At 48.5% G+C, this 12,492-nt stretch overlaps 1 protein-coding gene across 2 annotated transcripts; it reads left to right on the forward strand.

Moving 5' to 3' along the window:
* Positions 1 to 3,487: 3,487 nt before the first annotated feature.
* On the forward strand, positions 3,488 to 12,194 carry MCRIP2 (MAPK regulated corepressor interacting protein 2). 2 transcript variants are annotated; one of them, XM_053365044.1, is made up of 5 exons: positions 3,488 to 3,999; positions 4,332 to 4,425; positions 9,109 to 9,236; positions 10,585 to 10,686; positions 11,733 to 12,194. In XM_053365044.1, the coding sequence occupies exons 1-5, from the start codon at positions 3,945 to 3,947 to the stop codon at positions 11,801 to 11,803; spliced, it is 450 nt and encodes a 149-aa protein (XP_053221019.1). In that variant the 5' UTR covers positions 3,488 to 3,944; the 3' UTR covers positions 11,804 to 12,194. The 2 variants fall into 2 exon arrangements, with proteins under 2 accessions (XP_053221019.1, XP_053221018.1); XM_053365043.1 differs by lacking the exons at positions 3,488 to 3,999; positions 4,332 to 4,425 and adding an exon at positions 5,032 to 5,321.
* The last annotated feature ends 298 nt before the right edge of the window (positions 12,195 to 12,492 follow it).

A 12,492-nucleotide genomic window follows, 5' to 3' on the forward strand; every position in this document is an offset into this window, starting at 1 on the left:
TGGCGCAATGCACCACTAAGCCTATGGGAAAGACGGCTCTGCTTAAGTCACTAATGTGGACATATCTTAACATGCAGATTTTGTTATATTATTATTAGGATTGCAGCAGGAAGGGAGGTGAAACTTCTGCAGTTTCAAGGGAGAAATCACCCTTTTAAAAAGACTGCCACTTGTTTTTAAGTGGGTGTGCAGGGGAGTCACTGCATCTCAGCCAAAGTGGGGGGGGGCACTTCTTCTCAATACAAAATACTGTACCAGTTTCAGAAGAGTTTCCTCAGCACTGCAGAAGGGGGGGAAGGCTTAAAATCCCACTACATATGGTCTTGTGAATTACCAGCCCTTCCCAGCTGTCGCAATCTACATTTTAAATATATATTATTAATTAATTAGTTAATTAAAAAACTGCTTGTTGGGTGCAAAGAGGCATCCATCTTATTTAACTTCTTCTGTAGTTTGGCATCGAGTGCTCGTTAGGTAGGCTGGATTTGAATAGTAGTAGTCAATTGACTAGAGGGCATGTAATGCAACAGCGGGAGGAAAGCGGCACCTTTCACCTACAAACAGACAAAGTCACCCTTGCAACGTTGCCGACCTTTGGCTAGCTAGAGCAGGAATTCCCAAGGTCACCTCTGAACTTGGCTCACCTTGGAGCACATGGAGAAAGGTGAAGGCAAGGCAGAGCCCACTGGCTTTCCCATGAAGCACTTCTCTTAATATACATAGGAATATAAGAAGATGCATGATACTGGCTGAGTCATACTATTGGTCCATCAAGCTCAGTATTGTCCACACTGACTGGCAGCAGCTTTCTGGGATTTCAGGCAGGGTTCTCTCTCCCAGCCATACCCCGGAGATGCGGGGGCCTGAACCTGGGACCTTCTGCACAAAGAAGCAGCTGCTCCGACAGTGAGCACCTGCCATCCTTCTTGAAGGACCTCAGACTGCAGGAAACAGCAGCACCAAAGTTTTATTTCCAGCTTTGGTGAGAGTAGAATCCTCTTCAGCAGAAGCGCCTTTGGCAGAAAATGGAGGAGGGGGAGAATCATATTTTGATGAAGCATTGAATTTGATTATTTGTGTTTTTCCTTTCATTTATGAATTGCTTCCTACAAAACATCACGAAGCAGTTTTACAATAAAACTGCAAAACCATAAAGCAATGTCATGTATCAAAACAATGAAAATGATTTCACGTATTCACAGAGTGGGATAAAAAAAATCGCTTCAAAGGCTTGCTGGAAAGGAAGGTATTAAACAGGCATCAGACAGCAGAGACTGCGCTTGTCTGGTATATAATGGGAGGGAATTCCAAAGATATGTTCTGCTGCACTAAAAGCTCCTAATGAGATGGTGTCTGCAGAATGCTCTCTCCTGTAGAGCACAGTGATAAGCTGGCTATATTTTGTTAAATTTATATGCTGCTTTTTGGCCCAAAGACTCCCCAAACAGTAAACTGGTGGTGTAGCAGGAGAGGATGGTGTGGCAGGAAGATTCAAGGACACTCAAAGAAACATTTAAACATTCCAGTGTAATATTGTATAGTATAGTATCAATTGCTTTTTTTTATTTGCAGAATATGGACAGAGATATTTTCAAAATGAGAACAAGAACATCAAGCGATCACAACTAGGATTGCCATTTAAACAGAGTTTGAATACAGAATTGCCATTCAAACAGAGTGCTGGAAAAGACTGATTTATAATTATATTTTGGGAATGACTCTTCAAGAGCATCCTACAGTTCTCCATGACATATTGCTGTGAACAGGGATTTTCAACAAATATGAAAGGTCAGAAAAGAGAAGGGCTTCTTTGTGTTGGTGAGGAGTTGAGAGATTGCTCGTTTCAATTTAGACATAATATAAATGAGATTACCCAACAAAAGCAAGCTCACAGCTCTCCCTGAGTTTGTGTACATACTTGGGGCACACATGTACATATTACAGAGTGTGAAATACTGTTGCTTTCCTGCTATTGTCATCATTATCACAAATAGGCTGCAACAAAATATTGCATGTCCCGAATTCCAGCCACTCCATTCCATTCTCCTCTCCCCAGTTTATTTTATTCTCCCCTGAACACAATCAGGCAGTGTTCCATGGTCTCCAAACACGTTCAGCCCTCCCTGCCTGTTTTTGAGTCCCTCCTGTTCTACATTCCCCACAGTTGTTGTGTTTTGTCCTTCTGTGAATCATGGGATCATAGGAAGCTGCCTGCTACTGACTCATACTGCTAATCTATTTAGCTCAGTATTGTCTGCACTGACAAACAGCAGCTCTCCAGAGTTTCAGGCTGAGGATATTCCCAGCCCTACCTAGAGAAGCCAGGGATTGAACCTGGGACCTTCTGCATGCAAACCACTGAGTTACTGCTCCCCCCCACTGCAGGCCAGCTGATGCCTCCCATTTTGTGTATGTTTGTGTGTGGTTCCATATTTTGGCAACATAAGGAATGGCACTCACAGCCTGAACATAAGAAACAGAGCGAATTTATTATTATTATTTTGTGTTAAGAATACACAGAAAGCAAGCTGGTCTATGGGACCGTATTGCTTGACCCAGCAGGCTAGTTCTTAAGATGTTTTCACTGCACACAGGAAGATTAAAGATTGATCAGGAAATGGGAAGAAATGTCTGCTGATTGGCACATGATTGGCACATCCCTTGATTTCTCTGCATTCAGTTCCTCTACTCCAGCCTGGGTAGTAGAACCAGTTCACACATTTGGCCCTGAATCAGCAAGTAGAATAACTGCTCTCTTTTCTCTAGGCATGGGGCAGAATAAGGGGGTAAAACAGAGCACAACACTTAGGAACAGAATGAAATTTTTAAATCCTCCTTTCCATTAAAGAGAAATTAAAAAACATAGCCATCTGTGACACTTTAAAGACAAACGCTTTTATTATGTGGCCCACAATCCACTTCATCAGATGTATGAAGTGTTATCCCTAGTTATTCCATCAGTGTATACCTGCAACTCAAGATAACACTTACCTGAATCTGCTAAAGTAGACTGTAAGACCTGAAAGCATATGTCATAACAAATGTGTCTTAAGTCTTGTAAGGTGCCACAAGACTCCTTGCGTTTTTTGCTGCAATAGTTCACACAGGAGACTACTCTCCTTAAAAGTAAATATCTAGTATGTGTGGGTGTACTGGACTACAGCCCTGATGTGGTAGTTTTCTCCTTGCAGGGAATTATTTACATAATGAAACATTCCAGATATTATTCCTGGTCAGCTGCCATGAAGCGGTCCAGCCCACTTTTATGCAGCTCAGGATTGCTTTGGGGGTGCCGAGAATCCCAGAAACCTGCTGCACTCGCGTGCTCGTGTGAATCAAGCCCAAGAGAGCCAAGAGAGTAGCCTAGGCGCACCTTCTCCCGCAGTTTCAAAGCCTGCTGTGCAATTGCGCAACGCATGAAAAGGGACCTCTGACTTGGAAAAGTTCTTGCACCGTCATCGGCAGACTTCTAGGCTGAGCCAAGCGCCGCGCTGCGCCTTTAAGAGGCGCGATGGGCGGGAGGGCGTGTTGCAGGCATGCCTCCTTCCCTCGCGCTCCCACTCGCCTAGTTAAAGGAGAACCGCGCCGCGTCCAGCTGCCGCCGCCGAGAAGTTAAAGTCAAAGGCAAGCCGGGAAGACTTTGCCATTGCAACAGGCGGCAGCAGCAGCAGCAAAAACAACAACACTTGGGAAGGTTTGCGGGGGAACCACCATCAGCGGAACGTGGGGGAGAAAGGAGAGCGCACAGAGGCATCTTATTATGATTACGTATTACTGCTCTTAAAAACACACCTTGCCATGTAAAGTTGTGTGTGCAGGACACACACTTTTTTTATTTTTTAAAACTAAACTATTCTAGTTGGGCGTGCGCGTGCGGCAGATCGCCCCCCCCCTTCCCTGCCTTGACCCACATTTCATTCATCTGGTGCTGCTTGGAGACGCAGATGATGTACACCATCACTAAGGGACCTAGCAAGTTAGCCACCCAACGGAGGACAGGTAAGGACGGGACGAGGAGGTGTGCGTTTATGTGTGGGGATGAATCTGCATGTGCGTATGTGACTCCTCTCTCGCCCCCCCGCCCCCCCGGTTGTGCTTTGAGAGGGAGGGAGGAGGGAGCGGGACCCTCCGGAATCCTCCCCAACCCGTGCCTCTGGGAAACTTCCTTCCCTTGCAAAATTGATCCGTGTGTGTGTGTTGGGGGGGGGACGTATCCCTCCCTCCCTCCAGGCCTGATGGGGCTCCTCTCGGCGGGAGGTCGCGCTGCCCTGGCCCTGCTCGATCGCAGCCCCCCACCCCTTAAGGACGTTGCCTCTATTTCCCCCGCGCAGGTCCCACGCAGCAGGTGGAGAGCAAACTGGCCGACCTGAAATGCCGCCGGCGGCAGCAGCAGCAACAACAGTTTAGCGAGTGGCCTCTGTCAAGGTGAGCGAAGGCGGCCCTTGGGTTCCCCCTACCCACGCGCAGCCAGGGACGGGACCGCAGAGCTGGGTCCCAATGGCTGCCTGGGCAGCGGTGGGGGAAATCCTGGCCGGGCGGCCGGAGAGGACGATCCGGAGCGGCGGTGACCTTGCGCGCCGCGTGCGAGGCGATCTCCTTAATGCGGCGCCTCCTCCTCCTGCTGCTGCTGCTGGGCCCTTCCAGTGACAGCCGCCCGGGGGAGGAGGAGGGGTGTGCGTCATCGCTGTGATCCCGCCTGGGCCGACTTGCTTGGGGAGGGGGCGTGAGTGGGGGGGGGGGCATCGCCGCGGCATGCAGCCCTCCGGTGTTTGGGGGGGGGAGAGACGGGGGAGGGAGGTGACCTTGTGGAAAGGTTACCGGGGTTGTCCTTGCCCCATGGCTCCCACGTGGAGGGCGGGCTGCTTTCGTAGGAAACGAGTAAGAGGCGAGGCGGGGGGTCGGGGTGGGGGGTGGGCCGGTGCGGGTGGGAGTGGGCGCAGGGCCCGCTGGGTGCAGCAGGGACGCCCATTGGCACGTGCGTGCACGTGTTGGGCTGCGAGGGGATCTCCTTCGCCACGGCGGGGGTGTTTGGAGGCGACGTCATTGGAGCTGGAGAGGGAGGGGGCGCGCGCGTGTTTCCAGATCGATCGCGAGCCCATGCCCAGCGGGCGACCTTTCCCCTGGAAAGCGCCGAGGAAGCGGACACACCCCCTTGCAAGGGGGCGGGGCCAAGGAGGGGGTCCCAAAGACAGGGCGGGGCAGAGCCCAGCGGGGCCCCCTTCGGAGTTGGTGCTGGCGCAGGAATCTGGAGCGGAGGGGATCCTTGCCTCTTCCATCCTTAGCCCCTCGGAGGCAAAAGGCCCTAGGAAGCCGCGGAAGTGGTGCGCTCGCGAGGTTTTGTAGAACCGATCTAGTGAGCCCTTAATGTTAAAGCTAGCTCATATTCACTCTCTGTTTCTTTTTATCCTGTTGGCTATTGCATTTAGCTCACACCCTTCCTCCAAGGGGCTCAAGGTGGCAAATTTGTATTTTTATCCCCCCTCCCCTATCATAATTAAATTTGTTACTCACCATCATGGGTGTAGCCAGGGTTGGGGGGGCAGAACCAACGTGATTTGGTCAGTTAGATAAGTATTTCTATTGTCTTGCTTGATTGGGGGGGGGCAGCTGCCCCCCTCTGCCCCCCACCCCTTGGCTATATCCATGCTCATCCTTCACTGGAAAGTTATCGTCACAGCAACCCTCTGAGCTTTATGAGGAGCAAGGATTTGAGGAATAGAGGGTGAGGCTCTGAAGTTGTGGTCTGGCACTCCAACCACTAGAGAACTCTGCCTCTATTAGCCTGGTGGGTGGCGTCCTCTTTTACTGTTGAAATTTAACCCAGATGGAACTCCTCAGAGCCGGGACTTTCCTGCTACACACACACACACACACACACACACACGTGTCTTGGATCTTCTTAGAAAGCCCTGGAAATTTGATTTTTAAATGGATAGTGTTAATTTGTGAGTTTCGATCCATCAAAAATTGGGTGAAGTCATGTCAAAGTCACATTTTGGTCTGCCATCTTGATTCAGAATGGCGCCTGGTGTCCAAATGTTGGCAAAGACATCACCCCCACACTGGGAACCCTCATGCCAAGTTTGGTGACAATATCTTGAGAGGCAGCCCAACCTACAGAAAACAAACAGACAAACTGTTTCCCAAATATATAGTAGCCAGCAAGATGGATAGATAGATCGAGCTTGCATTACTCTGTCAAGGAACACTGATAGTGTATACAGGACTTCAGGCAGGGAATATCTCCCTGCCTTACCAGGCAATGCCCAGGATTGAACCCACAACCAAGGATTGAACCCACATGCCAAGCAGATGCTCTGCCACTGCACTGGGGCCCTTTCTTCATTGCAGTTATCCTCCTTGTTGATTGCATTTCATAATGCAGGTAGCAGCAACATTAACAACTCACAACAAAATAGGCTCTTATTTTTGTTTATTTTTTAAAGTAAAGGGATCTATGTCATTTGGCCAACATGCCTGGTCCGATAGATCCATTTCACCGATAACTGTCACTATTTAGAGTGTATAGCCTGTGAGCTGAGGAGAGAGACTGGCAGTTTTGAGACTGGCATAATCTTGTACCATAGGAAATGGGGATGAAGGGGTGTGTCTTGGCAGCCCTGTTGCTTCCCCCAGCTCACCTGACATGGTCCACTTGGCTTGCACAAGTGTGTGCTTGTTAATTCTGGATTAATTATTTTGATGATGCAAAATACACTAACGTGGGGTTAGAATCCTTGCTCCATACCTAAACGTATGTTGAAATAATAGGATGAGACGGGGGGATAATCTTTACTCTTTCCCAATGGTGTGTTCATCTATCCCTGGAAGTTTTCCTGACACATGTTCGTTCCACTGATCGCACATGGAGCATGAGTCCAAATCTGTATTTGCCCTCAGTGAAGACTGGTCCATTAGGGCAAATGGGACCCTGCCCCCATCAAGATCAGTCTGTTTTGGCCACCCCCACCTGCCTGCCTCCGTACTTACAACCAGTTCAGGGGGAGGTCCTGCCTGCCAGCTCCTTCCTCTTTAGTCTCAATGTTGCCCTTGTAGAACTTAGCGAGGAGCTGGAGAATGGGGACCAAACCAGAATGATTCATCTCCGCCTCTCATTGGCTCTTGTTCCCCCTACTGTTGGGCTCCCTGCCTTTTGCCCTAGGAGCCCCAGTGGGCACCAGCCTTCCCTGCTCCCCATGCACCTAACATTTGGGAGAGAGAGTGAACTGGGCATGGAAGGAAAAGCAAGGAACGTGGCAATTGCTCCATTTTGGGGGACTGCTGGATTTGGCCTGGGGACAATCAGGTCACGGTTGCGGTCTCCTGATCTAGAGAACTAATGGATTTGGAAGATGTTCAGCATTGCATCCTTGATACAGTACGTTCTTGAACACAAAGACAGCTCTTTCTTTAAAAAAATTAAATCAACGAGTTTCCTTGTATGACATTCTGGGGTTTTTTTTGTATGAGCTGGGGGAAACTTGGGTGGCCTCCAGACTATTAGGATTTTGCAGCAGGGATTCAGTTGCAGGCCATAAGTTTAAGGTATGCTCAATTAAAGTACTGCAAAGTCCTATTTTTCTAAACAGGCTTTTTGCAGTCAGGAAAGTGATGGGGAAATGCATTGAAAAGTGTGGGGTGAACAAATGACTAATGGGAAGACCTAAACCACTGTACAAGCAAAGTGGGCTGAATGGCCATTGCCATATAACTCTACCCCCAAAGCAAATGAGAATAGACAGTCAATAAAAACTGGATGTAGTTTGGCCACTGCATAAGCTTTGTGGAAGCAGATCAGGATGAAAGCATAATAACTGGGTTATGTGGAGGAGCCTGGCAAATTCCTTATTCCGTCGCATTGTTAAGGTTCCCTTATCAAATCAACTTGAGTTTCAGGATACAATGGGCACCACATGGCTCTCCCCTTCCATTCTCACAACTCTGTAAGGTAGGTCATGCCCAGAGACTATTCCCAGCAAGGGGAGGTTTGAACCCTGGTCTGCCAGCTCCTAGTCCAGGATACAAGACACTACATGCCCTTGGCACACCTGTTTGTTCCTTGTTTCAAATCTTCAATGCCCTTCTTTACATACACAATTTATCCCTGTAAAATTTGCAAGCAGCGATCTGTAGATCTTTGATTTATTCATGCTGGATGAGCAGAAGCAGATTGCACTATTTTTTCCTCAGCAGCTGAATGGATAGTTGAGTATAATAGATCATGACAGGAACCCCACCCCCACCCCAATCCAGCACCGCCTTGAGCCCAATGCCCGAGGCAACCACCAGGGTTCCCATAGAAATCTATTCTGCGGCTGATCTTTTTGAAGAATTTATAACTCACCCACCTCCGCCAATAGCTAAGATGCTCTGATTGCCCTCGAGCAAGTATTACGATAGGTGCCAGGCCAGGTATTGCCTTGTAAGCCCAGCAGTTTACTGAACAATAAAGCCATTTTTATTGGGCACCTGAGATGAAGCATTATAAACGTATTGTGCGTTGCCTTCCCTTCCCTCACCATGGGCAGGTTGCAGGGCTGCTGTTCTCAGCAACAGCCTTACAGGAGGTGTCAAATCCTTCTGTACAGCTGCTTTATTTGGGCAGTGGACAAAGATAGACATAATCTCTCCTAGCTGGGGAGAAAGAAAATACTGCAGAGCAGGGAAGCACCACAAGCAGGTTCTCCCTCCAAGGGAGGCACAGGGAGTGGCAACCAGCGACAAGGACCATTCTAGTTGTGGCTTCCCTTCTGTGGAATGCTCTCCCCAGCGAGGTCCACCTGGCACCTTCACTGACATCTTTTTAACACCAGGCCTTTTGACAGACTGAGATGATGTTGGTTTGTTCTTAGCATCCTGCCAAGTTTCCTGTGGGGGTTGTTTGTTCTGATTTTATTGCATTATGTACTTAGATTTATGTCTTTAATGTGTCAGTCACTTGGAGACATAACAAGTCTAATAATAATAATAATAAAAAACAACGAATGTAGTATTTGAGGTGTGTCTGGTTTCCTCACTGTACATCTTTTGGCAAATGCTTTGAAGGGTTGAATAATAACAACAATGATGACTGTGGAAGAATAACACTCTCTGCCTCTGTTTTGGCAGCCCAGCTCCAAAGCTCGTGTTCAACAGGGTAAATGGCAAGAGACCCCCACTCATGACCCCCCCTACGTTGGCCACAGAGGAAAACTATACCGTGGCACATGAAGAAAATGTTCGGTTCGTGTATGAAGGTAGGTGAGCTGCTCTGTTGAGGTCAGGAACAAGGTTTTTAACCTGTGCTTGTTTTCCTTACAGCTTGGCTGGAGATGCTTCTGTCTAGGTGTGGGGTTTGGGATCGGCAATGGTTGGCTTAATTTCACAGGGCCTTCAGTCTCACCAGTCAGTGTGGGCTATCTGTTGCTCTCTGGATTCTTCCTTCTGGGAACTGGTTCCTCTTCCACTTTGCGGTTGTGCACATGCCAGAGAGAAAAGCAATCCTGCAAAACTGCAGGCTCTGCCCACCTCTGCTTCTGGCCACACCCAGACTCCCTTTTCCTATTGGTCAGTGGCCCTGAATAGGTAAATGGCCCTCATCACCCATCTATGGCAGCTTGGTCTAAGGAGATCTGGTGTAAAGGAGTTCGTGGTCTTCACGCCATCACGCCTATGGTCAAAACTATATGTGACGTTTAACGTGTGTCTGCAGATTTTTAAAAAAATATAGATTTTTTTGAAAGGGAAAATTCAACAGGTGTTGCCTTCCTTTCTCCCCACCCACCAAGCAGGTCTAAGCCTTAGATTGTAAGGGTTGATTTACACTTCTTTTCCTGTGCCTAGAAAGCATGTGTCTGCCCCACCATGTTCCCTGGAAAAACCCACTCTTTACCACTGAATCGGAGCAAATGTTAATCCGCGGGAAACCTGATTGGCGTTTGCTCCGATTCAGCGGTAGAGAGCAGGTTTCCCCGGAGGAAAGTGGCAAGACAAGCGGAAGTCTGGACGACTCCTGGGATAAGAAAACGAGCCGGCAGATGTTAGTGAAGGTCAGTCCATTAGGTCAAGTGGGGCACTGCTCCCGCCAGCATCAGCCTGCTTTCAGCCAGCCTCTACCTCCTGTTTCCTTCTTTCCAACTGGTCCAGAGGGTGGCACTGGCTGTGAGTCTCCTCCTGCTTTGATTCAGTGTTGCCTTCATAAAACTCAGCGGGAAGGATGGGGACAAATCTAGAATTAGTTGGCTATGCCTGCCTGTTATTAGCTCCATCTACTTTTGGGCTAATGCCCTCCCAGTCCTAATGGGTATTAGCCACCACTGTCTGACATCACTGTGACATGTGATTGACAGGTGAGCAGCCCCACCCACCTGTCAAACTTGATCTACAGGCAAAGGGTGATAAGGATCTAAGGATCTGGCCCATAGGCTGGATCTAGTTCCCCACAGAAAGCTACGTAGTCTTTGGCCTGCAAAGCGGCCAAAGCCTTCTTCAGGAAAGGCGTCAGCAGCTCAAGTTCTTGTCAGCCAGAAAATGGGGCCTCCATGAGGTTTGCTGCTTTGGAGTGTCCTTCTCTCCTTATGTGCCCTCCTCTCTCCCACCCTCCAGCCTGGCAACAGGTGCAGCAGCAGCTGGATGGCGTCCAGCAAGGGGACAGCAGATCTGGTCCAGTGCAATACACAGAAAAGACACCTGGCCCTGAATTGAAAGGTAAGTAAGTGCGTGTGGCCTGCTTTCAAGGAGTGGCATGGAATCAAGCGCCGTGGGATACACAAGAGATGTCAGCCAGATCCCCAGAACCAAGAGGCAACCTTTACAAGCCCCTAGATTCTTCCCCGGCTCAGATTAAAAAATCCAAGCTGGAAAATAATTCTCAGCTTTCTTCCCTTGCCTGCACCCTGTCCCCCATTCCATGATACTTAGAAGAGCCATTGTTTAGTGGTAAAATGCCAAATTTGCATCTATATTCTAGTGAATCCCTACTCAGTTCACTAGGACATATTGCAAGGAGACCCCCCCTGGTCCACTTCCAGAACCACAGTTCCCAGACTTCCCTATGAACAGGGATTGGTTGTTAAACAAACAACCCCTCTGGAAATGGTTACCAGGATTATTGCACCTCTTTACCCTGGTCTTTGCACTATTATAAAAATCCCTCCAGGCTGGAGAGGCCCTCAATCTCCTGTTTCTAGCATAGTAATTGGGTTGATGGATACAAAATAAGTTCCTTCTTTCTGTGGGCAGGTTGTGTTCTACAGCATTTTAATGTATATACAGTCGTACCTTGGAAGTCAAACGGAATCCGTTCCGGAAGTCCGTTCGAATTTCAAAACGTTCGAAAACAAAATCACAGCTTCCGATTGGCTGCAGGAAGCTCCTACAGCCAATCAGAAGCCGGGGAAGCCCTGTTCGGGTTCTGAAAGAACGTTTGCAAACCAGAACTGTCACTTCTGGGTTTGCGGCGTTTGGGAGCCAAAACATCAAAGTTCCAGGGTGTTCAACAACCAAGGTATGACTGAACTTTTACTTTACTTTATATTGGTTTTAATTTCTGTGGCCATTTTGAGTTTGACTCTTGTAAACAAAAGAAACTAAGTTATTTGAGAAGCTGTAGTTTTGATATTTTCTTAGCCTACGTTTTTTGAGAAACGATAGTTTTGATATTTTCTTAGCCTAATCCTTCAGCTTTTGCAGGCAGATTTTTGTTCTGCGTGTGCTCTTAAATGGACCCAATCTTCTCTCTCTCTCTCTTTCAGATTTTGTGCCCATAGACCTTGAGGACTGGTGGGCCCAACAGTTCCTGGCAAAAATCGAGAACGGATCTTAACAAGGGGTTATGCAGAAAGCTTAAAACAAAAAAGTTTTAAATTTACCGTAAGGAAAATATGCACCCGTCCAAGCAAAGAGAAAAGAGAGAGAAAACGGGGAACCCCTTGGCAGTCCCCCACCCTTGAGCCCACTTTTGGGGGCAGGAAGGAGAGTGATCGACAGCGAACTGCTTCCTTAGAAGCTCTGGATTTTTTTTCCACCGGAAGATTCAGACAGACTGAATGTCCGGAAGTGCCATGGCAACGTGGGTTTGGGGGGGAGGCTTAGGGGAGGGTCTGGCAACCCTGTCCTACTCCCACTTGGAGCTGGCACCCTCTGGAAAGCCAGCGCTGCCCTGTAAAGCCAAGACTGCATTCTCAATAAAAGCACCAATGTGCCAGTGGAACAAGGCCATATTGCGTGGGGAGGAATTATGGCTGGGAGCGGGCCAAGGACGCCACTCCTGCAAAAAAGGAAACGATTACAAAAGCCTTTGCTGGTGGTGTTCTGCTGGCTGGCAGATCAAGGGCAGGGGGGAGGTGGTGGCGCAGGGGAATTCAGGTTTGCTTTTGCCTCAGCTGCTAAGTGTTGCACTGCCGTTTGGTCAAGGCAGGGATGTAGGATCGTGTAGTCCAACCCGCCTGCAATGCAGGAATATGCAGCTGTCCCATACGGGGGATTGAACCTGCAACCTTGGCGTTATCAGCA

This window comes from Podarcis raffonei, chromosome 14 (genome assembly GCF_027172205.1).
Source record: "Podarcis raffonei isolate rPodRaf1 chromosome 14, rPodRaf1.pri, whole genome shotgun sequence".
Classification (NCBI taxonomy): domain Eukaryota; kingdom Metazoa; phylum Chordata; class Lepidosauria; order Squamata; family Lacertidae; genus Podarcis; species Podarcis raffonei.